Source organism: Amia ocellicauda, chromosome 14, assembly GCF_036373705.1.
Source record: "Amia ocellicauda isolate fAmiCal2 chromosome 14, fAmiCal2.hap1, whole genome shotgun sequence".
NCBI lineage: Eukaryota > Metazoa > Chordata > Actinopteri > Amiiformes > Amiidae > Amia > Amia ocellicauda.
The window spans coordinates 6850101-6878000 of record NC_089863.1 but is presented as its reverse complement, the minus strand read 5'-3'; the positions used below and the strand labels follow the sequence as shown (position 1 = coordinate 6878000).

Here is a 27900-nt window from a genome sequence, read left to right as displayed (position 1 = left end):
ACGTGTGTACAAATATATGTCCATATTGTCTCGCACTGTGATTGCTTTGTCATTCAAATGGTTTAAGTTGTAGATTCATCACAGTAGTTGCAGCTACTGACATTATTATTATTAGTAGCTTTAGTAGTAGTAGAGGTTGTTATAGCTGAGTCCAGTAGTTACATATTGTGCTACAGTGCAGTGCAAGACACAGCCCAAAATGTCATGTCATCGAGACACAAAAACAGTACAGAGGAGTGGTCAGCTGGTAAACTGACTCTTTTGCCTCTCTCTCTTTCTGTGCCTTTTTCTAATCCCACACTTTACCACTCTCCTTACCGCACCCTCTCCCCCCTCCCCCTTTCCCTACCACAGGTGGAGAAGGTGATGCCCAGGGACACCTTCTACTTCACCATCCTCCGGGACCCCGCAGCTCTTGCCGAGTCGTCCTACACCTACTACAAGGCGGTGGCGCCAGCCTTCAAGCGGGCAAAGGGGCTGGGTGACTTTGCAGACAATCCCTGGCACTACTACGAGCCCCGCCTGCAAAACAACCACTATGCCCGCAACCTGCTGTGGTTCGACTTTGGCCTGCCCCATGACGCTAACTACAGTGTCTCGCTGGCCAGTGCCGGAGAGAGGGAGGTCCGCCACAATTTCCAGCTGATCCTCTTGTCGGAATACTTCGACCAGTCCATGGTCCTCCTGCGCCATGCCCTCTGCTGGCCCCTGGATGCCGTTGTCTCCTTCAGCCTGAACGCCCAGCAGCAGAGGACGAGCGTATCGGGCAGGCCTGCCATGCTGGCGTTAACTGAGGAGCAGAAGCAGAAGCTGAGGGAGTGGAATGCACTTGACTGGCACCTCTACAGGGCCTTCAACAAGACCTTCTGGGAGAAAGTGGAGCGCCTCGGCCAGCCCAAGATGGACCGCGAGGTGGCCGAGCTGCGGGCCCGGCGAGAGCAGCTGTCCCACCTCTGCCTGCTGGACGGGGGGCGTCCCGTGGAAGCCGGCCGCATCCAGGACAAGAACATCAGGCCCTTCCAGAGTGGTGTGGTTAAAATCCTGGGTTACGAACTCAACCCCGGCCTGGACAATGCCACGAGGGAGTCCTGTCTGCGCATGGTGCGCCCGGAGATCCAGTATAAAGACCTACTGTATGCCAAGCAGTTCCCCACACCCCCAGGGGTGGCCCCAGCTCAGAGCCCCAAGAAGGAGATTCCCAAGGTGGGGGCAGCGCCTGGGGAGCTGAAGAGCAATCGGACTTTGCGGGCAGGGGAAGCGGAAGGGGAAAAGAGAGGGGGCGTGGCACAGAGATAGCTAGCGCCATCTGCTGGGAACAGCGCAGGGCAGCAGATGGCGTATACTGGTACTGTAGTGAACCCCTATTGGCAAGTGCCATCAAATCCAATGATGGGGAATTTACAAGTCTCACCCCCTCTTTTAGCCCTGACGTTGTGCCAACATAGCCCCACGGAGGTGAAGGGGAATGGGGTTGGGTTAGGGGGCTCTGCCAACAAGGGCTGCATCCCTACTCTCCCAACACAGACACCAGAGGACAACCAACCCAACCCGGGGGCAGGTCTCCGGAAGTGTTCGTCCGTGTTCAGCTCAACGTCATACCAACCACCACCCTCCCCCCCCCCGAACCAGCATGAGGGTCAGGATCGTACTGCTTGCCCAGACAAGGAAGTAAGCCCCTCACTTGCTCTTTTACCCCCTCACTCACTCTCTCCCCCTATCAAATTGAAGCAGCTTGCCTGAATGAAACAGTTCTGAGCCATTCCAAATCCAGAGGGGTCCGGAGATGGGGGGAAGGGAGCAGTGACGGATAGCCAGGCGCAATCTGATCAAGACAACGGCAGGCGAGGATCTGAGTCTCGGACTGGAATGTGAGCTGAGATAATGAGCCCTTGGGGGGGTGGGGGGAGCTCAGTATCCAGTGACTCCAGTATTAGAGAGATCGGGTGTCCCTTAATTAGAGTACTGGACTGACTTCAATGGGGCAGAAGCCTGGTGGCAGGGGAGACCACTTCATCGCGAACACAAATCCCACTTTCATTATTTACAGGAACCCGGGACAAGGAACTGTTTTTTGCAACAAAGCTTTGGCCTTCTTCGTCCTTGAGATCGCAGACTCTGAGCAAGCCCATGGGGGCAATAGTCTAGAGATGGGCCCAGTTTGAGACCCCTACCCCTACCCCTACCCCTCACCCCCACCCCCACCCCCACCCCCCGATCTGCTTAAGCCCTCTATTGGGGTTATGTTGGCACAAGTTTTGTAGGCTCCTGCGTGACTCTGGCACTTGACAGCACCATCCCTCTCGTTTACCCTGAACGTTGTCCTCCTGCCGATTCCCAGGATTCCCTTGAAACAACGCAGAGTAGAATACAATATTGCAATACTGGTTAGTACAGCTGTATTATTGCACTTTTATAATGCTCTTATATTTTCTAAGTCGCCCTGGATAAGGGCATCTGCTAAGAAATAAATAATAATAATAATAATAATAATAATACAGCTGAGACACAGATAGACGTTGGCCGTCACTAACCGTAACACAGCTTTGGTTGCTAGAAATCTGAAGTGGATGGGTGAGAAAAAATTGATTTAAAAATCCCCAGTTCAACCACTAGAGGGTGTTTCTCCTATTACAAATACGTGGTAAAAAATAACACTCGAAACACACAGCTGTAATTTATGCATGGGAAGTATGCTTCCTATTATCTTGCAGCTGCTCTAATCCAAGCTTTCCTGTGTCTTACAAGTGCAGCAGCTGTCCTGACAACATATGGCGCGCCTTGGAGTTTACTGCCACAGCGGACAAATGGGCTGAATGCCGAACTGACCTTGAATAAGCCTCGATATAAAGTTGTATCACAGTATTAAACGGTACCAGGGCTGTTGGACCTCCGAATAGTGTTGTGTTGGTGCAGCAGTTCTCCCCTGGGTCTGGAGATCTCCCAAATTGTCCATCTCGTGCTTTGGGAGACCTGGTCTTTTGGCGTAGTCGTTTAATCTAAAGAGGAGAGATCTACAGATGAAACTGCATGTACTTTAGGAAAATCTAGGACAGAGAAAGACTGTGACTGTATTCCCCCATTTTGTGTGACAGTCAAGCTGCTATAGGTACTTTTATAAACCGCTCAATTTATGAAGCTCAGCCTTCCTAGCTGGGCAAGAAACCAGTATCCAAGGAGGACACTTGCCTTTTGATAGGTTTGGCAGCACTGTGGAGTAGGGCTCTGGACTCATAACTGGAAGGGTGTGGGTTCTAATCCTGGGTGGGGCAGTGCTGTTGTACACTTGAGCAAGATGCTTCACTTAGATTGTTCCAGTAAAATGCCCAGCTGTATGAATGGGTTCAAATGTAAGTCACCCTGGATAAGAGTGTCTGCTAAATGACAAATAATGTAATGTTTGGGGGGTTGGAATCTTTGTGGAATTACATGCACTACAAAACAGGGAACTCAATTAATAATAACATTTTGTCACGGGGTCAGTGCTTTAGAAAGAGACACGCCAAACACAGGACCTTCAAAACAACTGGATTTATTTATTATGGTGTTTTTTATTCACCCGTTTGTTGGTTTGTTTGTTTTCTCTAAGTGTGTGCGCGTCTGTATTTATTTGGCTGACTGCTCTGTGATCAAGTATTAGGTGGCTTGCATTAAGACTTGTTTGGCCCCTCGTGTGTCAGTGGCTCAGTTTCCATGCAAGTTTCAGTCGTTCACAATGCTGTGCTATCGGAAACAAATTGACCTGGGTATGAATTACAGCAGTGGTGCTACACAGTCAAGTCCCGGCCCTTTTTGTCCAGATAGTCCCTAAAAGACTATGTTGCTATCCAAGCTCTGCCATTGTCCTACAGGTTTCTCTCAGAGCGTGTTGCAAGCGGTTTTATTAAAGCATGTTTATTGAAGCACATCACACAGAGCCACACTTACTGACTCACACACGGACAGAAGAGGAAACAAAATAAAGCAAACTCATTGTGACATTAGGTTGGTGTCTTAAAGCCACACTTAACACTCACTCTTGGACAGAAGAGCAAACAGAAAACAAACTCATTGTGTTTTAGTGTCCACATTTTCAGATCTAATCATTGTACATGTTGGATGCTGATCAAAGCACAGTAGGCTTCATACTGAACGCACTACAGCAAGCCCATCTGGACAAAAAGTATCAGGCTTGCTCTGTGTCACAGCGCTGTTTGCAATTCAGCCCTTACCTGTTTCAGCTTGTCACTTCAACCACAGCTGAAACTCTCATGAAATTGCAGTTGTTGGTGCTATATACAGTAGTGGTTTATCAAATGTAAAACATACTGCTACATTTTGTGTAGTTTTTATATCTGTAGGTTACTGTGTGTCTAAATACATCAACACACTGCCTGTGTTAAAACTGGGGAACCAAGTATTGTTAATTGCCCTCATTAGCTCAGTTTTAGTAGTAGTTCTAAGACTGTGTTACCTTACTTATTCTGTTCTGCAAAAATAAGCTGAAGGCCCCTTATACAAACTGATGTCATACTTTATAGTAATTGGCCAGAACCTGTGTGAAGCCATGGGAGATGAAATCCAACGTCCAATAGGATCGCATGTGTTTAAAGCCTCGATCACAGTCAGTCAGCCATTCATCATTCTTGTGTCATTGGTGGAAAATTTTATTTTTGTTATAATTATTTGTTTTAATGTACAGAAAGAAATGTATAGGGGGTGTTTATATATATTAAACAACAGATCACACCAGGTGTATGAAGGCGTATATATATGTCAAGTCAGAGCCCAGTCCAGTCACCAAAGAGTTGTCTTCTCTTGCCCTCTAGTGGACAATCGTGGGACTACAGCAGTGGCTGCTAGAAGGGCTAGCAGGGCGGGGTTGGTTTTCATTGATTGTGATGATTTTAACAATTATATTTAAAATTGGGTGCGTGGGAAGCGGGTGGTTGAACAAATGAACTATGTTGTCTTAGCTTTGAGGGTTGAGTAAGATTTAGACATCTGCATTTGTCGTTTGTTTTAGATTTTTCATTATTTGTTTTGTGAATGTTTTACGTTTACTGAGACCTACATCTGTAAAAATGGATAGTGCAATGGAAGTGGTTTTCAAATGTCACACATTCTGCAGTGAATCTGGAATGGTGTACTACAGGTAGAAGATTAACTGAACTGTAGGCCCGCTATTTTCTTGAAAGCAATCAGGGGATTATTTCTTCCCCCTTCAAACTGTTTCAACGGTTTCGAATACGCCGGGAAGGTACTTCAAAGGAAACTCACATCAAAGCACGTTTTACGTTTATTTGACTTTGTTTTATTTTATAGTATTGTATTACTTGAAAAACTGACCTTTGAACTCGTGTGAGTGAGTGAAGTTTTGTTTTGTTTTCTACCACTGTAACAGATTGAAATTAAAAAATGAATTAATAAAAAAGAAATGAAAAAAGTGAAAACCGGACTCATTGGGATCATTTAAAAAGAAATGTCCGATGTGATTGTAGGATTATCAATAATCTGCTAAGAAATCAAATAATAATAATAAAGATGCTATAGATGCCAAACGGAAAACTCTAAACAAATCCCCACCACAGCACCCCCTTGTGGACACACTTCACACTACCTGAGAAGAAAGGGTTATGAAGTTGTATTCTGATTTGCATTAATGAAGGGGCCTGATATTCCAAAGATAATTAATGCTTTCGCTCATGAGTGAGACCAGCCGTTTGAATTCAGTCTTGCTTCATGGCCAGCCATATCTACTGATAAGAGCTGTGTATAAGGTGGCCTTTAATAGAGAACTTTTGCATTTAGTACATAGTGACTATTTGTTTAACCAAATGTAGTGCTAATTCATCATAATCACAGCTGTAAAGACTACCACACAGTTCCATATTTACTCACAATTTTAGGAACAACTAGTGTTTATAATTGTGGCCTGTATTCAGCACTCGTTGGACCGTGAAGTGAAAGTGCATATCTTTTGAATTTAGGGTGATATCAAATAAGGTAAGGTGGTCAGTAGAAGGGAGGACAGGATTTTTGGAGGCAATATATTCACCAATGGAGGCCCACAAATTAAAGTTGGCTGGTTGGACATCTCAAATGCAAAATAGAGGACAGGGGACAGAGCAGAAGAAAGCAGAACTGTCGCCTATCAAACAGGACATATGGCCACCCCAGATGTGGAATTTGAATAGCTCCAATTGTCAGGCAGTTTAGGAGGAAATTCACTCTGTTCCTTGTTTTGTTTTGTGACAGTCAAAGATTCAAAGCTCCTCTGGCTGGGAAACCAAAGTGGGTGGGGGGTGTATAGACTGGCCTCTTATACACACATCCAGTGCTAAAAACACAGTTGTATGTTATTAGTCACTGTCCCCCACCACCCGTGTGTGTGTCTGTGTGGGTGTGTGTATGTGTGTAAGGGAGTAGGGTATGTGGCAGGTCAGCCGTGTGTTGCAGCTGTGTTGTGTGTGCGCTAGAAGGGAAGATTGTTTTGTACACTGATGGTTATTTATTGATATGGTGTGTGCAATGTTGTAAGGCAAAGGTACATTTGCATTTTATAATCAGGGCTGAATCTGACTGCACTGGGGGCAAGAGAGCGCGAGAGAGATGGGGAGTCATTAATGCAGTCCCAGCAGACAATATAGTGCAGTGAATCTAAACTGACCGAGAGAGAGAGAGAGAGAGAGAGAGAGAGAGAGATGGGAGGGTCATTACCAGTCACAGCAGACATCACAGTAGATTGAATCTAAAGAGAGAGAGAGAAAGAGAGCAAGAGAGAGAGAGAGACAGAGATGGGGGAGGGGTCACTAATACAGATAATATAGTATGGCGAATCTAAAGCAACAGAAAGAGAGTGGGAGAGACAGACAGAGAGGGGAAACTATAGTGTGTGTCTGTGTGTATCAGAGAGAGACAGAGACACTGGGCACTTTACTGCTGGCAGCACTCGAGGCCAGACAGAAAATATTGCACATATCTGAATATTAGAGCTTCTGTTCAGTACAGTACACAGTGGTCTGTTTTTTATACCAAGTGAGCCGAGTCAGTTACTTAATTAGCTAAAGTAGTCCAAATTGACAGTTTCTTTAGCCACTGAATGAAGACACTGATAAACCCTGACTATAAACCTATAACCCCCCTCCCCCCAACACCAAACCCTGACCCTGACCCCACTTGATGATTCTAAGCTCTTTACTGTCTTTACCACATGGTTTGAAGTGGAAAATGCCAGCGAGAGAGACATGCATGTGCATGTGTGTGTATGTGTGTGTGTGTGTGTGTGTGTATGTGTATGTGTGTGAGAGAAAGAGTGTGTGTTTGGTGTTTTGTCATAGTTGTTTGGAACAGATCTGTCAAAATCGCACATTTCAGGATGACATGGCTCTATGAGCCTAAAAAGGGGAACTTAACTGTACATCTTTTTCATGAGTGTGTGAATTGAGAATACAAAAACTAATTATACAAACACATAATATTAACTGTATTATTATTATTAGACAAATGTACAGACAGGTGACAAATTAAAGGAAAAACCTGAGTAAATGAGTGGAGGAACATAACGAATGCAGATTCCTCAAAACAGGTGTAATGCATGATACAATTAACAATTAACATCCTATCATGCTCTGTGGCATGTATACAAATGCTGAGAAGGCCCAGTTGACTTCGATTTTCAATCAAGATGGCAAGAGGAAAGGATCACGTTTCACCATATTCTCGACAAGTGGGTGAGTGCATGAGTGGCGACACCAAGAGAACGGTACAGGCCTGACTGCTGACCCCGAAGGCTCTGTTATGCTGTGGGGGGCATTTTCCTGGCCTAGTTTGCGTCCACTTGTCCCCTTAGAGGGAAGGGTCACTGCAAATAATTACAAAGTTATTCTGAGTGATCACCTTTATCCTATGGTGACACATTTCTATCCTGATGGGAGTGGTCTCTTCCAGGATGACAATGCCCCCATCCACAGGGCATGAGGGTCACCGAATGGTTTGATGAGTATGAAAATTATGTGAATCATATGCTATGGCCTTCACAGTCACCAGATCTCAACCCAATTGAACACCTATGGGAGATTTTGAACTGATGTGTTAGACAGCGCTCTCCACCACCATCATCAAAACCCCAAATGAGGGAATATCTTTTGGAAGAATGGTGTTCATCCCTCCAGTAGAGTCCAGAGACTCGTAGAATCTGTGCCAAGAGCATTGAAGCTGTTCTGGCAGCTCATGGTGGCCCAACACCTTACTGAGACACTATATGTTGTTTTGTCCTTTAATTTGTCACCCGTCTGTATATGTTAATGAATGTTTAAATGAGCTACTTTAAATACAAAAATATGAATTATACACGTCAAGATAAAGTGGCACAGTGCACCAACCACATTCTTAGCACTCGCCAGAAGATAAGCAAAATTTGGAAGAAAAATGAAATAAAACACCATCTTATATATTTTGTTTTCATTATTATTTCAATGAATTTTACTTGATTTACTTTAATATCATATTGCTAAAGAGCTAGTGAAAATGTCCCTATAGGCAAAATCCTCCTCAACGATAAACAAAACGTGTTATGATTTTTCTTTGTGTGTGTGTGTATGTATGTATGTGCTGTTTCTCGGGGATAGATTGCTCTCCCCTGCCCTGTCCTTTTTACCGCAGCCACCTCCTGTGCTGTCTCGGCGCTCGGCTGCTCCGGCCTGCGCGGTGCTGCATTGTGGAGGTGAGATGTGTCAAAGCGGGGAGGCGGGCTGCGCTGCTCCGTGATGCGGGGGGCGAGAAGACCGATCAACCGGGGACGTTATTTTAATTTTAACAGTTTTATATAAAAAGGCAGTAATCATGGTTCTGATGATGGAGTCCCAGTGCGAGTATTTCATGTATTTCCCCGCAGTGCCCATTTCGGACCTGTCGGACCCGGCGCGGTACCGCTCTCTCCCCCGCAGGAGCCACCTCTACCTCGGCGAGACCGTGCGCTTCCTGCTGGTGCTGCGGTGCCGAGACGGGGGGACCGGCGGCGGCGGCGGCGGCGGCGGGGGTGGAGGTGCTGGAGGCGGCGTGGGAGGCTCCGGGACGGACCCCCCCAGCAGCCGGGCTTGGCAGGAGCTGGCCGGCTCTCTGTGCGCGGTGGCCAGCGTGAGCCCAGGCGAGAGCCGACCGCGGCCCCAGCCCCACCACGACTACCACAGCAGCGGGGACGAGGGGGCAGCGGAGGCCGAGGACGAGGGGGCAGCGCCGGGGAGAGCGGACGCCCGTAGCCGGGGCTTCCGAGAGTGCAAGCCGCTGCTCATCCACAACAACAACGGCAGCGGCGGGAGGGAGTACCGGCGGGCGCCAGTGCAGGTATGCGGGGTTAAAATACCCAAACCAGCACGGCATGCAAAACCAGGCAATATTAATGGTAATAACGCGTGTTTACAATACAGGCAGCCCAACGCTGAGTGTTTATCAACTAGGAAGTTGCCGTTTCCTGTGTAGCTGGTGTTCAGAAACCGCACTTTCACAGCGTTTCACACAGCATCCCTGTGTCTGTCCACTGTGTCCGTCTCTGTATCTGTGTCTGTGCAGTGTCTGTCCACTGTGTCTGTGCCGTGTGTCCGTCTCTGTGTCTGTCCACTGTGTCTGTGCCGTGTGTCCGTCTCTGTGTCTGTCCACTGTGTCTGTGCCGTGTGTCCGTCTCTGTGTCTGTCCACTGTGTCTGTCCACTGTGTCTGTGCCGTGTGTCCGTCTCTGTGTCTGTCCACTGTGTCTGTGTCTGTGCCGTGTGTCCGTCTCTGTGTCTGTCCACTGTCCACTGTGTCCATCTGTCTGCTCTCTATTGATCGCACGGAGGGCGTAACAATGTAGCGGCGCCAGAGTAGAGGTGCCGTTAATAACAGGCGCTGTATCGGACGGTTATGATGACAGTGTTGGGTTGTTCAATTGAAGGGCTGTACGTGAGATCATGCAAACGCCCTGCGCACAATTGCTTTGCTAAATCATGTTTGTTTTGGTTGACAAAAGCACTGTGATAAATGTATGGCTTCGGGCCGTGAGGCTGTCAATGCAGAGTGTCTTTGAGTAGAGAGGATGGCTTTTGCATACATAAATAAATAAACGGACACAATGCAATGCAATCACAGCAGTTGCTTTCTCTGCGTCTGCCTGTCTGCGAACATATGAGGATGTTTATTATGAATGTGATCTGGCCTTGTTCAGCCAGGAACTGTGCTGAGCTCAGTTAGATAAAGTTCGGGTAATGAATTCAGCTTTTCTTATTCATGGATTTTCTATGTATCAATGTGGTGTTAAACACTGCACACAATTAGTCACCTGGAAAGTGGTCTGTGTTTTGCAATATTGGGCTTTGTTTGGTGATTCAGTGCACTCCAATTATTGAGCAGTGTTTTACTAGCTGTTTTATTGACACATATTTCCCAATGGGGAATGACTCTAGTCTAACGGTGCCCAAACTTGAACGCCTGGAGGGCCAATAACCTTGCTAGACCCCAGCCGGAGGGCAACACTCATCTCTAGCCCAATGAAATAACGTGGGAAAGCCAAACAAGGCCTGGGATTTGGTGGGTGTCGAGACTTGTTTTGTTTCGTAATGTCATCTGACATCGTACTCCTTCATCACGGCTCCGGACTCTTGACATATTAAGCAACTTCAGTCAGAACACTTCATACCAAACTCATTTAAAATGTTTTCATCACTACCTTTCCAAATCAGAAGTATTTTTTGTGTGTTTAGACTTCCAAACTAGTAATGAGAGGATTGATTATTAAGATTGATTTATTCCTAAATTATGTATGCCGTACCTTTCTGCAGTGCAACCAAACCTGGTGTGGCTGCGGCCTGTAGTTTGGGTGTCTCTGCTCTAGTCTTGCATATGATGTCCTTTTAGTAACTGACACAACACTATGCCACACCACAGTGCAGTTCATCACTGTGCACTGTGCAGCGACGGCACTTTGTGCGATGTTCTATTGCAAACCAAACCCAGTGTGGAGTCACGTATTCTGAGCGGTGCTTGAATAAACTCTTTGTTGGAGAGAGTTGTTGTTGTCGTAAAATCCCATTTCCCTTTTTCTCCTGAATGGCTCCACTTGTGATCCCGAGGATCGTTCTCATGAAGCCCTGGGGTCGGTCACACATCTGATCAATTAGCCTCCCGTTCAATTCCAGTTCCGTTACGCCACCCACCGTCACGCTCAAGATCTCGGGACTCCGTGAACACGTGATCCTGTACAGAAAGACAACAGACACTGTTCTCTGTGTACCTAGGGTATTTTGTCAAACGTGTAGAATTGAGAACAAGGGCAGTGATGTTCAGACTGTACAATGCACTAGTTAGAGCTCATCTGGATACTGTGGACAGTTCTGGGCTCCACACTTCAAGAAAGATATCGCTGCTCTAGAGGCAGTTCAGAGGAGAGCAACCAGACTTATTCCAGGTCTGAAGGGAATGTCCTACTGAGAGACTGAGGAACTGAACCTTTTCACCCTGGAACAGAGGAGACTACGTGGGGACTTGATTCAAGTCTTCAAAATCATGAAGGGCATCGACCACATCAAACCAGAGGAGCTTTTCCAGATCAGCAGGGACACACGCACCCGGGGACACAAATGGAAATTGGGCTTCAAGGCATTCAAAGCGGAAAATAGGAGACACTTCTTTACACAGAGAGTCATCACACTCTGGAACAAACTCCCCAGTGATGTGGTTGAAGCCACAATTTGGGAATGTTTAAAGTCAGACTGGATAGGATCCTTGGATCACTTAGTTATCAATGGACACCAAACGAGCACGATGGGTTGAATGGCCTCCTCTCAATTGTAAACTTTCTTATGCTCTTATGTTCTTATGTTGTGTTGCGATGTGTGCTTATGGTATTTTATACTGATTGTAATACTGCTTTTAAATGCGTCTTGTGTAAACGGTCTCCCTGGATAAGAGAGTTAAACAAGTTAAATAAATAACATTAATAATAATCAGGATATAAGAAGTTACCCACAGGGGCTTGGGTGCAGTCTTTCATGTGACCCGGAATAGGGATTCTATCTGGCGTGTTCAGCCTATAGGGCCGGCTGGGAGCACGCCTGTGTGCTGCTGCCGTGGCGGCTTGTGTCAACAGGCTTGGGGAAGTTCCTCTGTGTACATCCTGGCTTCAGCCCACACCTTTATTGACGGAGTCGGTGGGTGGGACTCGGTGCCGAGGTGGATGTACACGTCAGTCAGCCTCTCGTTGTGCTGGGTGACTGAGTTGCGATGCGTGTCTCTGCTAAAAAAAACAGCGTGTTCTTCCCCAGGCCGACTCCGCTGCAGTCAGGAAATGTGAAGTGCCTTCTGTCTCTCTCTCCTTTATTTCTCTTTTCAGACGTTCCTTCTTTTTGATTTGTGGGCCTCGCTTTCAAACACTGCAGGTCTAAATGTCATTGTTTTATTCTTTATTTTTATTCTTTAACAAAAACACATTTGTGTTTTATTGGATTTCATCAGGGCGTGTGTGTGTATTTTCTATAATTCATATCATGGTGGTCTGCAACGCCTCAATACCACAAAGCGCTGGGCCACAGTGTTAGAAAACCCTTGGGACCCCCTCCTGGGAGTGATGCGATTGTGTGATTGATGCACTAACTGTGTGTCTGTCTGTCTCTGTGTGTGTGTGTGTGTGTGTGTGTGTGTGTGTGCGCGTGTCCGTCTGGCAGTCTCCCCTGGACGAGCCGGTGGTCCTCAGCGATGAGGTCATCTTCCCCCTTACGGTGTCCCTGGACAAGCTGCCGGTCAACACGCTCAAGGTCAAGGTGAGGGTCAAATGTCAGGGGTCAGGTAATCAGAGATACATTATTATGTGTTCTTTTCTTTAGTTTTTCCAGTATGTTTTTGGTGTGTGTGTTCGGGCGATAGTGACAGTGTGGTAATGCTCTCTGTGTGTGTGTTCAGGTGATAGTGACGGTGTGGAAGCGCGACGTGGAGAAGGCCGAGGTTCGGGAGCACGGCTACCTCACCATCCTGCAGCACCGCAGCCCCACCCACACCTTCCGTGAGGACCTGAACACCTTCAAGGCACAGGGTTAGTCTCACCCCTCCACCCGGTTTTTGTCTCACCATCCAATCACAGCGTTGGAGTTCTGTTACAATGCCCCATCACAGCCCTGCAGTCTGTAGGGTTTTAAATACCCAGGACTGAGACACTGATGACATTTAAAGGCTTTATGCTCCTTTGTGAAAGTCCCTTAGCACCACAGTTTACTCTGTCTCTCACACCTGTCTTGTTTACTACAGACAAAGCAGAACCTTATGTGCGATCTTGCAGACGCCTCCAGCTGTCGGACACGTTTGTGGTTTGAACTCAAGCTAAGCGAGACAGACTTCCCCTTAATATGGAAAGTGATAGGAAAAAACAACAACTCTCAAACTAGTACCGAGAAGGGAAACCTCAACCACTCAGTCAAAAGATCAAGTTACTTCCTGGCAAGTAGCCCAGTTACAGAGACAGTTTGTTGCAACACCTCTTGCTAATAATACAATTAATCTTTATATATACATGTATCTACACTACAGTGCAAAAGACTTGGGCAATTTGCATTTTTCTGTTGTGGGCCATATGGAAAGTAAAACTTTGAATTGAAAGATGAGAAACACCATTGAGAAACAGGAAGTGTGATTCAAATAAGACAAAGGTGTGCAGCTCAACTTCTATCTTGGGCCACATGTCCAAAATATTGATTTAACCATGTGTTGAAATGGCCCGCATATAGCAAAAAAAAAAAAGAAAAAGTACATAATTCAGTGTAATCTGCAATACTCAACCTCAGCTGCAAAACACAGGCTGAGGTTATTGTTCTATCTATAGCTATATAATTAAGAATGGCATTTAATTAGTTAACTTTTATATACAGTACACACTCAAGGCATAGTAAGATGAACCAAAATGGACTCAGTGGGACTACTACATTTATTTATTTATTTATTTATTTATTTATTTATTTATTTATTTATTTGTCTATCTATCGATGTATTCATTTATTTTTATAATAAGAAGCCAGACAATATGAAACGATGCTTATATACAAAACGAAACATTTCCAGATCCTTATTTGTAAGATTGTTTTTATACTGTCTCAGCGGGACACTGTGCGTCAACTCATGCTCTAGTTGCGCTGTCCAATCACGGCGCAGAGTTGAGCATACAGTCCTCCAACTGCAGGGCCGGTCCTGTTAGCCTATCCAATCACAGTGCGGTGTAGGTCCCCACAATGCACCACTCTGTCACACGGCCTCCAGCCCTGCAGGAACCAGGATACACAATCCCAACCAACTACACACCAGAATAACTGACCGCCATTATTATTATTATTTTATTTTATTATTATTACTCTTTAGCAGATACCCAGTTAAGGGCGACATACACTTGTCACGAGACATTTTCAAAGCACGGTTAACACAATAAGCGCACAACCTCAAGCAAACGAGCCGATGGAAGTGCACACATAATGGAGCCACACCCTGTGTGTGCCGAGGGGGAGGGTAGCCATTGGTAGAGAGGTACTTACAGTCCAATCATAAAAAGGGTTGAAATACTGAAGGAATCGGGAGGACAAGGAAGTGTGAGAAGGGATGGAAGTAGCCAGTGCGGGGGTGACGACGGACGCCCTTTGACCTCTCTCTCCCCTCTGACCTGTCCCCCGCAGTGAGCACCACCCTGACCGTCCTGCCGCCGCCCTCCGTAAAGTGCCAGCAGATGACCGTCTCAGGGAAGCACCTCACCGTGCTGAAAGGTAGGGGATGGCACAGGAGTGTGTGTGTGTGTGTGTGTGTGTGTGATGTCACTAAGAACATAAGAAAGTTTACAAACGAGAGGAGGCCATTCGACCCATTGTTCTCATTTGGTGTCCATTACTACCTGAGTGATCCAAGGATCCTATCCAGTCTATTTTTAAATGTTCCCAAATTGTCACTTCAACCACATCGCTGGGGAGTTTATTCAGATTGTAACGACTCTCTGTGTGAAGAAGTGTCTCCTGTTTTCTGTCTTGAATGCCTTGAAGCCCAATTTCCATTTGTGTCCCCGGGTGCGTGTGTCTCTGCTGATCTGGAAAAGCTCCTCTGGTTTGATGTGGTCGATGCCTTTCATGATTTTGAAGACTTGATTCAAGTCCCCACTTTTTACACAGATTTTTGAAGGATTCGTCAGGGTGGGAAAGCGGGGCGGGGGTGTTGAAAGAGAGACTAATTATATTTGGACTGGACGAACGGAAAACCTAGAGACCCCAGCCTCTGCCATGTGTGTGTTGCCGTCCTAATGCCCCCCTGTGTCTGTGCCAGTGCTCAACGCCTCATCCCAGGAGGAGGTGTGCGTCCGGGACGTCCGCATCCTGCCCAACTTCAACGCCTCCTACCTGCCCATGATGCCCGACGGGTCCGTCCTGCTGGTGGACAACGTCTGGTCAGTTCCCCCCCCCCACCCCCTCTGTCTGCCTGTCATACGTGTCAGTCGGTGGCTGTGTGTCAGTCCAAACCCATCGTAACGTTTCCACCTGCTTCCTGTTTCCCGTCCGCCGTACAGCCATCAATCGGGCGAGGTGGCCATGGCCTCCTTCTATAGGATGGACAGCCTCTCCTGCCGCCTTCCCAGCATGCTCAGCGCCCTGGAGGAGCACAATTTCCTGTTTCAGCTGCAGGTGAACGAGCAGGCCCAGGAGGACAACAAAGAGGTGAGAGATGGAGGGGTGGGGGCACAGATCAGTCGCTGGCTCTCTCTGGAAGGTGCATTGAGTGTGTGAGAGTCTCAGTAACGGTGTCAGTGATATTTGTGTTTGTGTGTGCCTCTCTCAGGGTCTGGAGGTGCCCCTGGTTGCTGTGCTGCAGTGGTCCACTCCAAAACTGCCCTTCACCAACAGCATCTACACCCACTACAGGTCAGTCCGTCTCTCTCTGATAGTGATATTGTCTCCCTCTCTCTCCTCTCTATGCATTGTAATCCCCAGGGTCTGTATTAACTTCTGGCCCCTCCATTTTCCTTTTTTACTGTTTCTCCCTCTCTCTCTGTCTCCCCCTCTCCCAGGCTGCCCAGTATCCGTCTGGACAGGCCGCGCTTTGTGATGACCGCAAGCTGCGAGTCCCCGGTCAAGGTCAGGGAGCACTTCCGGGTCAGGTACACCCTGCTCAACAACCTGCAGGACTTCCTGGCGGTCAGGCTGGTGTGGACGCCCGAGGGAGCCCACAGTGGTGAGAGAGAGAGGGGACCAGAGAGAGGGAGGGAAGTAGGGTAGAGATAGAAGAAGAGAGAAGTGCAAAGTTTAAAGGTGAAGGGGAGGTAGGGAGCAAGGGATAGGAAAGAGTGGGTGAGGAAGAGTTAGAGGGGGCTGCCTGTGTGTGTGTGTGTGTGTGTGTGTGTGTGTGTGTGTGTGTGTGTGTGTGTGTGTGTGTGTGTGTGTGTCTGTTTAAACTGATGTCCCTAATCCTCCACTCACCTTCTCCCTCCCTCTCTCTCTCAGGTCGTGCTCAGTGTGCGGACGAGTGTCAGTCGGTCAGCTCCGTGGTGTGCCACACCCCCCTCAGTAACCTGGGTTACTGTCGCCGCGGCAGCACGCTGTCCTTTACAGTGGCCTTCCAGATTCTGCGGTCCGGGCTCTTCGAGGTACCATCCCACCCTCCCCCCTCCCACCTCTTTCCATCTATCTACTCATCCATCCATCTCTCTCTCTCTCTCTCTCTCTCTCTGCTGCCACAGCCCTGTCCTCTATTGCTTTGTATTCACTATAATGACTTTCAATGTATCTCAAAGCTCTTAACCTGAAAAAGACAACTAGTGCATGAACACATCTGAATGGATACTAACATTTCAAATCTGAAATGCCTCTCTCTTTCTCTCTTTTGCTCCCCCTCAATCTTTCTCTCTCTCTAACCAATTACCCCCTCCTTTCTCTCTCACTCCTCACCTCCTCCTTTCTCTCCTGCCTTTATTTCCCCCTTGATTCCCTCCCTTTGCCCCTGGCTGCCTCTCTCTCTCTCTACCCTCCCCTCCATCTCCTCCTCCCCTCCTCCAGCTCAGTCAGCACATGAAGCTAAAGCTGCAGTTCACAGCATCAGTGTCCAACCCCCCACCCGAGGCCCGGCCCCTGTCCCGCAAGAGCAGCCCATCGTCCCCGGCTGTCCGGGACCTGCTGGACAGACACCAGGCCAGCCTGGGCCGCTCGCAGTCCTTCTCCCACCAGCAGCCCTCGCGCTCGCACCTCATGAGGTACCGACACACGACCTGCACTGCTCTGTACTGTACTATATACTGGTGGTGGGCGGTAGTACCGGTACCAGCGGTTCACCTTGATACCTAAATGGTATTGTATACTAATTTTACTGGACACACTGAACTGCATGCTAATTTTACTGGACACACTGAACTGCATGCTAATTTTACTGGACACTGTAGTGTATACTAATTGTACTGGACATACTGCAGTGTATACTAATTTTACTGGATGCACTACTCCATAGTAATTTTACTGGACACTGTACTGCATGCTAATTTTACTGCACACACTATTGTATACAAATTTTACTGCACACACTGTACTGTATGCTACATTTACTGCACACACTTTACTGTATACTCATTTTATTAGACACTACTGCATATGAATTTCACTGCAAACACTGTACTGTATGCTAATCTTACTATACACACTGTACTGTATACTATTTTTACTTCATACACACTGTACTGTACACACACACTTTGCTAACTGTATATTCACTGTACCATAAATACTGTTCCAGACTCCCACAATGCCTCAGTGTTCACGCACCGCACAGCTGACTGTATAGCTCTGACCCCTGCTGTCTGTCTGTCCCTTGCAGGACCGGCAGTGTTATGGAGCGCCGGGCCATCACGCCCCCTGTGGGCTCCCCCATTGGCCGGCCGCTGTACCACCCCCAGGAGAAAGCTGTCCTCTCGCTGGACAAGATCGCCAAGAGGGAGTGCAAAGTATTGGTGCTGGAGCCTGTCAGTTAAGGACGGACAGAGACAGGGACGGACGGACAGGTATCAGTAGCCAACAGACACAGACTTTTCATCGACTGGGTGGACTCCAGGTGCGAACTGGAAATTGCGTTTTTTTTTTTTTTTTTTTTACTTATTTAATTTTTTTGTATGTGTTTTTTTTGTATTATTATTTGACGTCATCCGCTGTGTTTTGGGGAGGTGTCTCGGACTGGACGGGACGAATCATCTTGGAATTACGATTCGCTCTTACAAATGCTGTCGGTTCACAGACGTGGAGTTTCGTACCGATGCAGTCAGTGTGTTTTGTTAGCCAGACGGGCCCCCACTTGTTCCTGTGGCTGTTCGCAGTTCAGTCCTAATACACAAACCATGCTGGAGTCTGTACGGTAGTTATTGTTGTTCTTGTTGAGACATTCATTTGAGACACTGTACTGTACATATACACCTCTAGTGAACACACTTATTGGAGCACAACTTCACCAGTAAATGGTACTAACTAGTACTAATTAGTACTACTATTCATATTAACAATAATAATAATACTGCTAAGAATGACATGCTGTTGATTGGAGTGCTGTATACGTGTGCCTGTGCTGTACTGTGGGGGTTGGCGTGATTTCGATGAGGGTGAGATAAAGACACGCTAAGACCGAGACTCTCCTCCTCCGAGCCTCATACCGATTCATCCCTCAGTATCTCTGTGTGTGTGCGAGTGTGTGTCTGTGAGCGTGCGTGTCTGCATGTGTGCCTGTGAGCATGCGTGTACGTGCCTGTGTCTTTGTGTGTATCTGCACGCGTGCTTGTGAGCAGGCGTGTGCGTGCCTGTGTCTGCGTGGGACTGTCTGCATGCCTGTCCGTGAGTTTGTGCGTGTCTGAGTGCGTGCGTGCGTATCTGCATGTGTGCGTGTGTGTGCCTGTGTATCTTTGTGCGTATGTGCACGTCTGTCTCTCTGTCATGATGGCTTGTGTTGTCGTGGAAGATGGAGACGGTCGATTTCACTCCTCTGGGATAATTGACAGTGTACATGCTGTCTTACACTCACACTTTCACTCTTTACTGTCCCTGTCTTGTACTATCACAGTCTCTTGCACAGTTTTAAATTACCTCCATAGTGTTTCCCCTATATGTCCACTCTACTTGCCTTTCTCTATCTCTCATGGGTACGTCAACAGGATTTATATGAAAATTGTGGGGGGTACAGAGATACTGAACATTCCAGACAGGGACACGTGACCCTGTAGGAAAAGTCTCTGCATGTGTGACCAGAACATGACCTGGTTCTGAGCTCTAAAACAATGCATCCATCACCGCTGAGACCAGGGTAGCACTCCACTGGACAAGCAAAGGAAACAACGAAAAAGGATTCTGTTCTTTCGACCTCTCGGTCCGTTTGCGTTTTATTTTCCTCGTGTAGGATGTACGTTTGTTTTTAACAATCGGCGCCAGTCTGCGTTGAAGCACTTTATTTCCATTTTAACTTATTTGAGAAGTTTGTCTTGTTTGTTTTGTATTACTGTGCATTCCTGTTATTGTGCGTCGTCGCCAATTTCTGTTCCACAAGAAAAGAAAATGCTGGAGAATTTAAAAAAGAGAAAAGCTCTGAGGCATTGTGGGTATTGTTTGTTGATTGGTTAGCTCCCAGGCTGGTGAATAAAGCTGATTGGCTGACAGGTGGCAGCCTGTTGTTTTTTGTCAAACCTCTCTATCTCTGTGTCCTTTTTTTTACCCCCCTGTGACTGACTGACTCAACCTAATTTGCATAATCCTGGAGTTGTTCTACATCCTCCTCCTCATCACCCGTCTTTGCCGGTCCACTGCTGGATGAAGGCCTCCCCCACATGTTTGTACTTGTTTTGATCTACCAACGCCTGGCCCGGCAGCACAGCTCCTGAACTCATCCTCCCATCTCCTCTGGTCACAGGCCCTTCCTTTGACTCTGTCTCTCTGTCTGTCTCTCTCGGTATACATTATATATACTGGACACATGGTGAAAAAAGATCAGAGATGGTATAGAGTGAATTCCAGGAGATGACAAAAGTCCAAGAGCTGAGCCTGGAATAGAATATGCGAGGGTTCCTTCATTGTCAATGTGATTTTCCATCGATTTTAAATAACTATGGATCATATCCATACCAAAAGGCACAGGCATCATGCTGCGGATCATGGTGACCCACTGGGTCTGTGTAGAACTGTGAGAAGTATTTAGATGAACATAAGAAGAATATTAAAGATTTGGCAAGGAAATAAGACTGTTCTCATGTGGAGACTAATAATAATCACTGACACTTCGCGGCAATGAGACGCACACAACTTTTTTTATAAATATCCGCATGTTATAATCCTCCAGGGTCTGTATTGACGTACACAGATCCCAGTCTGGTCACATGTCCCTATGGCTTCTGATTAAGTTAATACAGAATAAATCATCATACAATTAAACGACAATATAGCACTAATAAAATAAAACAACAAATGGAGGAATTGGATCAGAGGGTGTAAGGTTAACCGTGTAGAACATTATTTCATAGAACAGGTATCTCAAATCAATGTTTCCTCATTAATAATTTGATCATTCACCACTTCATGTGAATATACAGTACAATGATGTGATTTTTCTCGTTGGCCTCCTCTTCAGTCCTTTTTCGCGGTGGTTTTGGAAGGGGATTCCAGGAGCGACGTTGGCTGGGGGTCTTGAAGAGAGATCGTGATCCCCGCCTCTTTAAAATCTGGACACATTGGTTTTCTCTGGCAAATTGCTGAGATCTGCAGAGCCAAGGAGAGGAGATTTTATACACTTGCGTTCATTGTGTCTTCAGCATTTTGTATGGTCTTTGCAGTTGTTCACACTAACACACACACAAACGCTGCTCTGTCTCTGTGTTTAATCTATTCTTGCCTACCCTGAATGGTCAGAGTCACAGGGAAAGACACTCACTCTCCACTCCTCTCAAGTCCATATCCGATGAGCGATACCTCCATTGCTTCTTACTGTAGAGAGAGAGGGAGAGAGGGGCTTTAATACAGTCGCTGGACAGAGAGAGAGGGGGAGGACAGAGACAGAATGAGAACGACAGAGTGGCAGACATAGAGGAGAAACAAAGATTAATGGCGGAGACACGGAGAGTGGCAGACAGAGGAGACACAAACCGCCAGCTTGATCACTGCCAGCGGCACCAGCACTCCGATCAGGATGACGGTCGTCTCAGCTGGAGAGAGAGAGAGAGAGAGAGTTTTTAAGAAGGACAATAATAATAATAATAATTATTACAATAATTTACAAATCAATCCTAAGGATGCCTAAGGCTAAAGAATGTACATTACGTTGCAAAAGTCAATTTGGTAATTTTTCTCTTGTTAGGCGTAAGGAAACACAAACTTTGTATTAAAAGCTCCAATTGTCTTTATGAAACAGGAAATGTGATTAAAAAAAGTGAGTGCTGGGGGTAACAATGTGATCTTCACTCCTATAGAGGGGGAGAGAGGGAGACATGAAACTGCAAGACACACACTGCATCAGCCATTTAATCTCCACATGTGCCCTGTGCCTCACAATGGGCAATGCCTGTGGTGGGTAGTTATATCACTGAGAACTGGGCTGAAGGTCTCAACAGTCAGGGTTGGAGACCCAGCTGGACTGGACTGGACTGTGTTTCTCCAGGGCTAATTCTGGACTTTATCTCCATCTTTGAGCCAGTAAGTCACACTGAGCAGACGTCTACACTGTCTGACTAGAAGCAGCAGGAGAAGTTCTCAGCGTTTCATAAGTCAAGTGGCTCTCAGTGCTGGTCCTGGAGCCATGCAATACAGGCTGCTCTTACCTGGGGGTTTACTAGTGGTTGTACTGGAGGGTTTGGCTATAGACACAGTCGATGCTGTAGTAGGTTTGGTTGTTGTAGATGGTGAAGCTGTTTTAAAAGAAACCGGGAGATGTTTGGTGAGCATTTCAGAGCTGGGTTGGACAGAAAAGGGAGAAATTAATGCCATGAAACATGCAAGAAGCTGAGAGAGAGGGAGGGAGATGAGCGAGAGAGGCGACATGGAGAGAAAGAGAGACTCATTGGCACTCCCTACCTACAGAGAGGAGTGGGAGAGACAGAGAGGGAGATGGGAGTCTGTTGGTATCGAGGCAGTGGACTCTACAGTCAGGACAGTTATCCACACAGCCCTGTCAGAGAGACAGAGAGAACTCGCAGTAGCGCCCCCTACCTTTGGGATAGCAACCAGGCACCCCGTTGCCTCACAATGGGCAATGCCTGTGGTGGGTAGTTATATCACTGAGAACTGGGCTGAAGGTCTCAACAGTCAGGGTTGGAGACCCAGCTGGACTGGACTGGACTGTGTTTCTCCAGGGCTAATTCTGGACTTTATCTCCATCTTTGAGCCAGTAAGTCACACTGAGCAGACGTCTACACTGTCTGACTAGAAGCAGCAGGAGAAGTTCTCAGCGTTTCATAAGTCAAGTGGCTCTCAGTGCTGGTCCTGGAGCCATGCAATACAGGCTGCTCTTACCTGGGGGTTTACTAGTGGTTGTACTGGAGGGTTTGGCTGTAGACACAGTCGATGCTGTAGTAGGTTTGGTTGTTGTAGATGGTGAAGCTGTTTTAAAAGAAACCGGGAGATGTTTGGTGAGCATTTCAGAGCTGGGTTGGACAGAAAAGGGAGAAATTAATGCCATGAAACATGCAAGAAGCTGAGAGAGAGGGAGGGAGATGAGCGAGAGAGGCGACATGGAGAGAAAGAGAGACTCATTGGCACTCCCTACCTACAGAGAGAGGAGTGGGAGAGACAGAGAGGGAGATGGGAGTCTGTTGGTATCGAGGCAGTGGACTCTACAGTCAGGACAGTTATCCACACAGCCCTGTCAGAGAGACAGAGAGAACTTGCAGTAGCGCCCCCTACCTTTGGGGTAGCAGCCAGGGACCCCGTTGCCTCACAATGGGCAATGCCTGTGGTGGGCAGTCACACTGTTTCAACACACTATATAGCTGTGACCCAACTGACACACCAACCGGCTACTAAACCGACTTATAAGCTGATTCACTAGCGGGCTGCCAGACTGACACACTGAGGCTTACTGGGACAGGCTCCACTGCTGATGGTGATGTTGTCCAGCGCAGTGTCACATGACGCACTCATCCCACGCATGGCCTCGAACACCACCTGCAAGCCGAGGCAGAAACACACACAGAGACACACACACAGATAGACACAGACACACACAGACACACACATCCATGTTATGGTCTTCACACAGGAGGAGTGCTGTACAAAAGAAGTAGTAGGTAACGCTAGAAACAGAAGCAGTAAATGCCCAATAGTAGCAGTAGTAATATTAGCCTTGGTAGCAGTAATCCCATGAACACTAGCAGCGCTCCTGCACCCAGTCAGACTCACAGTGACTTGTTGCCCAGGGATGGTGGGCACCGTGACTGCACTGGCCAGCCAGGAGTGGCTCTGGGCGCCCATGTCCTCCCACAGGCTCTCCTGCTTCCCCCCAGGCTGCAGCACCAGCACCGCCAGGCTGTTCTGGGAGTCCAGCCCGTACTTGTAGAACCAGAACTGCACGCACAGATCACTGCCTGGTGCCAGCAGAACCGGGCTGAGCAGCCGAGCCCCCTGGCTGTTGCTTACGTTGTCAGCCTTGAGGTAGATGTAGTAGCTTTCTGTGTGTGAGAGAGAGAGAGAGAGAGAGATAGTGATAGTGAAAAATGTAATTATTTGGCCTATTATTGGATAGCTGTAGTAATATCAATATGTTGTCGTGCATAGTGTAGGTACACTGGTATACGATGGTGTTGTAATTCTGTACACTGTAGCTATACTAGTGTAATGCTGATGAAAATTGTGTACAGTGTAGTTATACTAGTGCAATGCTGTTGTAATTGTGTTCAGTGTAGCTATACTAGTGCAATGCTGTTGAAATTGTGTTCAGTGTAACTATACTAGTGCAATGCTGTTGTAATTGTGTACAGTGTAGCTATACTAGTGCAATGCTGTTGTAATTGTGTACAGTGTAGCTGTACTAGTGCAGTGCTGTTGAAATTGTGTTCAGTGTAGCTATACTAGTGCAATGCTGTTGTAATTGTGTACAGTGTAGCTATACTAGTGCAATGCTGTTGTAATTGTGTACAGTGTAGCTGTACTAGTGCAGTGCTGTTGAAATTGTGTTCAGTGTAGCTATACTAGTGCAATGCTGTTGTAATTGTGTACAGTGTAGCTATACTAGTGCAATGCTGTTGAAATTGTGTACAGTGTAGCTATACTAGTGCAATGCTGTTGTAATTGTGTACAGTGTAGCTATACTAGTGCAATGCTGTTGAAATTGTGTACAGTGTAGCTATACTAGTGCAATGCTGTTGTAATTGTGTACAGTGTAGCTATACTAGTGCAATGCTGTTGAAATGTTGTACAGTGCAGCTATACTAGTACACTGGTGTTGTAATTGTGTAAAGTGTTATTATAATCCTGCACAGCTGTATTGCAGTGGCGAGAAAATGGGTTAGAGCAGTGTCTGGTGGCATCGTCAAGGTGGTCCTCTCCCAGCAGCCCTCACTCACCGCCGCTGGGGTAGTCTCCACTGGGACTGGTCCCATTGGTGGGGGTGGGGCCACGGTGCCGTATCCAATCACTGTGGTTGCCGCCCCCCTGCCGGAAGTCACAGAACGGGGAAGCGTCATCATTGAAGTCACAAGAAGTCAGGACTGCTGGAGAGAGAGAGAGAGAGAGAGAGAGAGGGAGTGAAGGTGAGTAACAGTGTGTTATTATTATTATGATTATTATTCATAATCAATAGTAATCAATCAGAACTTGCACTATAAGTCCTAATTGAAGTAATTTAAAGTACAAGATGGGACAAAATAAAGTCCAGGATTCAATTCAAGGTAGTTAAATCCTCATCCAATTTAATTTCTATAGGATTTTGTCAGGTTGAACAGGGTTGTTCTGCGGCTGTCCCAAGCATTCACTAAATTGGTCGTTTCTGTCTTTGCCCCGTTAGGTGGGGATGGCCGCGCTCTCACTCCCCCAGGGTCAGAGGGAACTTTTATGGAGCATCATAATGGCTTTCCCCAGTGAGCTACATCAGCTGATAGGAGATAAGAACAGGGGATTTCTACTCACTGCTGTCAACATCTGTCTGTCCTTCATAGTCATTTCTGTGGAGGAAAAAGACATGGCATGATATGAGTAATTTAGGCACCTGCTATGAGAGAAGTGAACCAGCCCAGCATTCTGCGATATCTCAAACCCCATGCTATACAGTGCCTCGGACATTTTCACATTTTGTTGTGCTACAGTTGATGCATTTAAATGGGATTATTTTCACTTTGATTTACACAATTTACTCAACACTTTAAAGAGACAATAGAATTTTAATTGTGAACCCACAGTTAATGCAAAAAAACGTATGGGACCCTACCCTAGGTGATATAAAACACAACCCGATCAAATATTAACAAAAGAGCAAGATAGGGCCTTCATTTGACAAGGTCCATCCCACGATTACACTGAGATGTTCCTACAAGGTCCCCAAAAAGACTAATCATCTATGACTCTGTCTCAACACCGTACAGAACATTAGACAGGTGTACCCCATTACGTGCTACAATATATATATATATATATATATATATATATATATATATATATATTATACACTATTTTAAATGTACTTGCTCTGTATGATGTCAAATGCAGATGTTTTTACTCTTCAGAAGTTTAGAAAGTACAGTTGACAAAACAGAAGAACTCAGGACAATATTCCTCATTGCTCTCTGAGCCAGGGTGAACAAAATACATATACATATAGAAAATGAAAAATGAAATGATCATTTAAAGCATCTAAAGGGAGTGAAGGTGCTTGAATTCTTGTCCTGAACAATAACAGTCAACAAAATGTGTGTGCCTTCAGTTTAAATCTGTAGTTAAGTATATATTAATACAAAAAGGAAAGAAAGATTGTGTACATTCCTCAGTAACATAACTTACAGACTGGGCTATACAGACTAATCCACTTCCACTGTAAAACCTTATCCAGCTCGGTGCAGTACTTATAAACACATTATTCTGCACTGGCTCAACTATAGCACCTGCCTGTAGGGCTGACTTTCAGGCTAGATAGACTCTATTGCATGTTGTCCACAAATGGACCCCCTCGTGTTCCCCCATACCTGCGATTCCTGTTTCCCAGCGCTGAAAGACCACCACACATCCAGGCCAGAACCAATATCAGTCTGGGAGAGTCCCAGAGAATCATAGTGCCTACAGACCGAGTGAGTCAGGCGGGTCAGCGGAGAGGAGGCAGAGTGAAGGGAGAGGAATCGCAGGAGGGAGGCTTATATAGACTGCTGGGACTGGGTGTGTGTGGTGGGGTGGTGGGGTGGTGGAGTGGTTGGGTGGAGGGGGGGCACATCAGTCACTTATTATTTTCCCTTTTAGATTATCAGTAACTAAACAAAAGGGCCAGTACGTGTCCACGTGTCACGTGTGTGTGTGTTATTGTTGTGGTCTTTAAGGTGCATTTATAGGAGCAGGGCTACTGTAGGGCCCAGATTGTAGGGCCCACCATCTGGACTATAGTAAAGACAGGTGCTGGCGCTGTGTGGACAGTGCTATAGGGCCCAGATTGGAGCCAGCGCCGCGTTCCGAACGTTGTTTAAGCGACATACACCGGTATTGCGGTATATTAAAAATTCATATCATAACAAAAATAAACACCGGTATTCGGTATGAACCGGTATACCGCCCAGCACTACTGTAGACCCTACTGGACTGGACTGTGTCTCTGCAGGACCAGGGCTGGAAAACCTGCTGGAATAAAGATTTGGAGTTGGCAGATCTAATCAAAATGTATTACGTGTACGGGAAAAACAGCAGAACACAGCAACAGAAAGTATTAAACAAGTACAATGTTGTTTTTCCAAAATTTTCAAGGAAGTACAAAGCTTATATATGCATTCTGGGACATACTCTCAAGTGGTTTGACATTTTACAAACAGTGTCTGATTGGTCATTGAAATAACTATGATCGTAATTTCATTGGCATTCTAAAATAAGTCTACCCATCTCATCAATATTATTACAATTATTTCTCATGAGTAATAATTATTATCCTCTAAATTGACAATTACATTTGGAAGGTCATTTGCAGAAAACAAAGATAGGTTTGAAATACTTAAACTTTAATAAGAAACAAGTAGAGAATGTAAGTTGCTGATTAACTAAAAAGAGTAACTGAGAAGTTAGAAAATAACAGGTTCTCATAATTCATTGGAAAGAATTCAGGCAAATTAATAGTTCTTGCTCGAAACTGCCAGGGTCAAAGCACACAAAGCACAGAAGCACAAAATGATTTCAATGTTCCTCCACAAAACCCTGCTGGATTGGACTGTGTCTCTGCAGGAGTCAACCTGGTCAAGGATTTTCTTAATGTAAATGAATATCAGCGGGGATACAGTTAATCAAACATGCAGTGCAACAAGGTACCCCATTAGACAGGATTCTCACACAGTACCCTTATATAAGGAACATGGGGCAGAATGAAGAGAGACATGAACCCGTGCTGCTGGTGATTAGGTCCACATACAGTGGCCAGTGTAAGTGATAGTTGTGAAGTTCATGCAATAACAGATTCCAGATGTGCTTGAATAGACAGCCTTCCCACCTGGTATTATCGCCCCGTTGTCCCAGACTTGTGTTTTGCATTCTTGCCAGTTATGAGTGGAATTCTCAGGCTGCAGGGATCCCACGTCTCAGATTTACTTCTCCTTATCCTGCCAGGGAGGCCCCCCCCTCTCTGGATCAATGAGTAATGAGACAACGGGAGATAAGACAGGGATAAAATAATTAAGGAGCAGTAAACTATAATAATAATATAAAAAAACAGACAAAATAAGGAAAGAGGATAGAATGTTCCAGAATTCGTATTATGATGA

At 46.3% G+C, this 27900-nt stretch overlaps 3 protein-coding genes across 5 annotated transcripts in view; 2 read left to right on the top strand and 1 right to left on the bottom strand.

Moving 5' to 3' along the window:
* The window catches only part of gal3st4 (galactose-3-O-sulfotransferase 4), a 29711-nt gene extending 24282 nt beyond the window's left edge, over window positions 1-5429 (top strand). For both annotated transcript variants that reach the window (XM_066722722.1, XM_066722721.1), the window contains exon 4: window positions 355-5429. In XM_066722722.1, coding sequence (XP_066578819.1) covers window positions 355-1296 — 942 coding nt within the window. In that variant the 3' untranslated portion in view covers window positions 1297-5429. The remainder of the gene's footprint in view (window positions 1-354) is intronic.
* Window positions 5430-8679: 3250 nt separating this feature from the next.
* Window positions 8680-18106, top strand: trappc14 (trafficking protein particle complex subunit 14). The gene is made up of 11 exons (XM_066722718.1): window positions 8680-9321; window positions 12671-12766; window positions 12906-13035; window positions 14657-14743; window positions 15291-15411; window positions 15532-15679; window positions 15801-15883; window positions 16030-16193; window positions 16463-16605; window positions 17015-17208; window positions 17823-18106. Exons 1-11 carry the CDS (start codon window positions 8821-8823, stop codon window positions 17974-17976), a joined length of 1821 nt encoding a protein of 606 aa, XP_066578815.1. The 5' UTR covers window positions 8680-8820; the 3' UTR covers window positions 17977-18106.
* Window positions 18107-20264: 2158 nt separating this feature from the next.
* LOC136768488 (MAM domain-containing protein 2) lies at window positions 20265-26298 on the bottom strand. Of its 2 annotated transcripts, none has more exons than XM_066722719.1 (10): window positions 26137-26298; window positions 25088-25122; window positions 24526-24672; window positions 23363-23631; window positions 23044-23128; window positions 22478-22564; window positions 21787-21873; window positions 21116-21174; window positions 20904-20956; window positions 20265-20731 (listed from the first exon to the last, which is right to left on the bottom strand). In XM_066722719.1, the coding sequence occupies exons 1-9, from the start codon at window positions 26220-26222 to the stop codon at window positions 20954-20956; spliced, it is 858 nt and encodes a 285-aa protein (XP_066578816.1). In that variant the 5' UTR covers window positions 26223-26298; the 3' UTR covers window positions 20265-20731; window positions 20904-20953. The 2 variants fall into 2 exon arrangements, with proteins under 2 accessions (XP_066578816.1, XP_066578817.1); XM_066722720.1 differs by having other exon boundaries at window positions 24526-24669.
* Between the last annotated feature and the right edge of the window lie 1602 nt (window positions 26299-27900).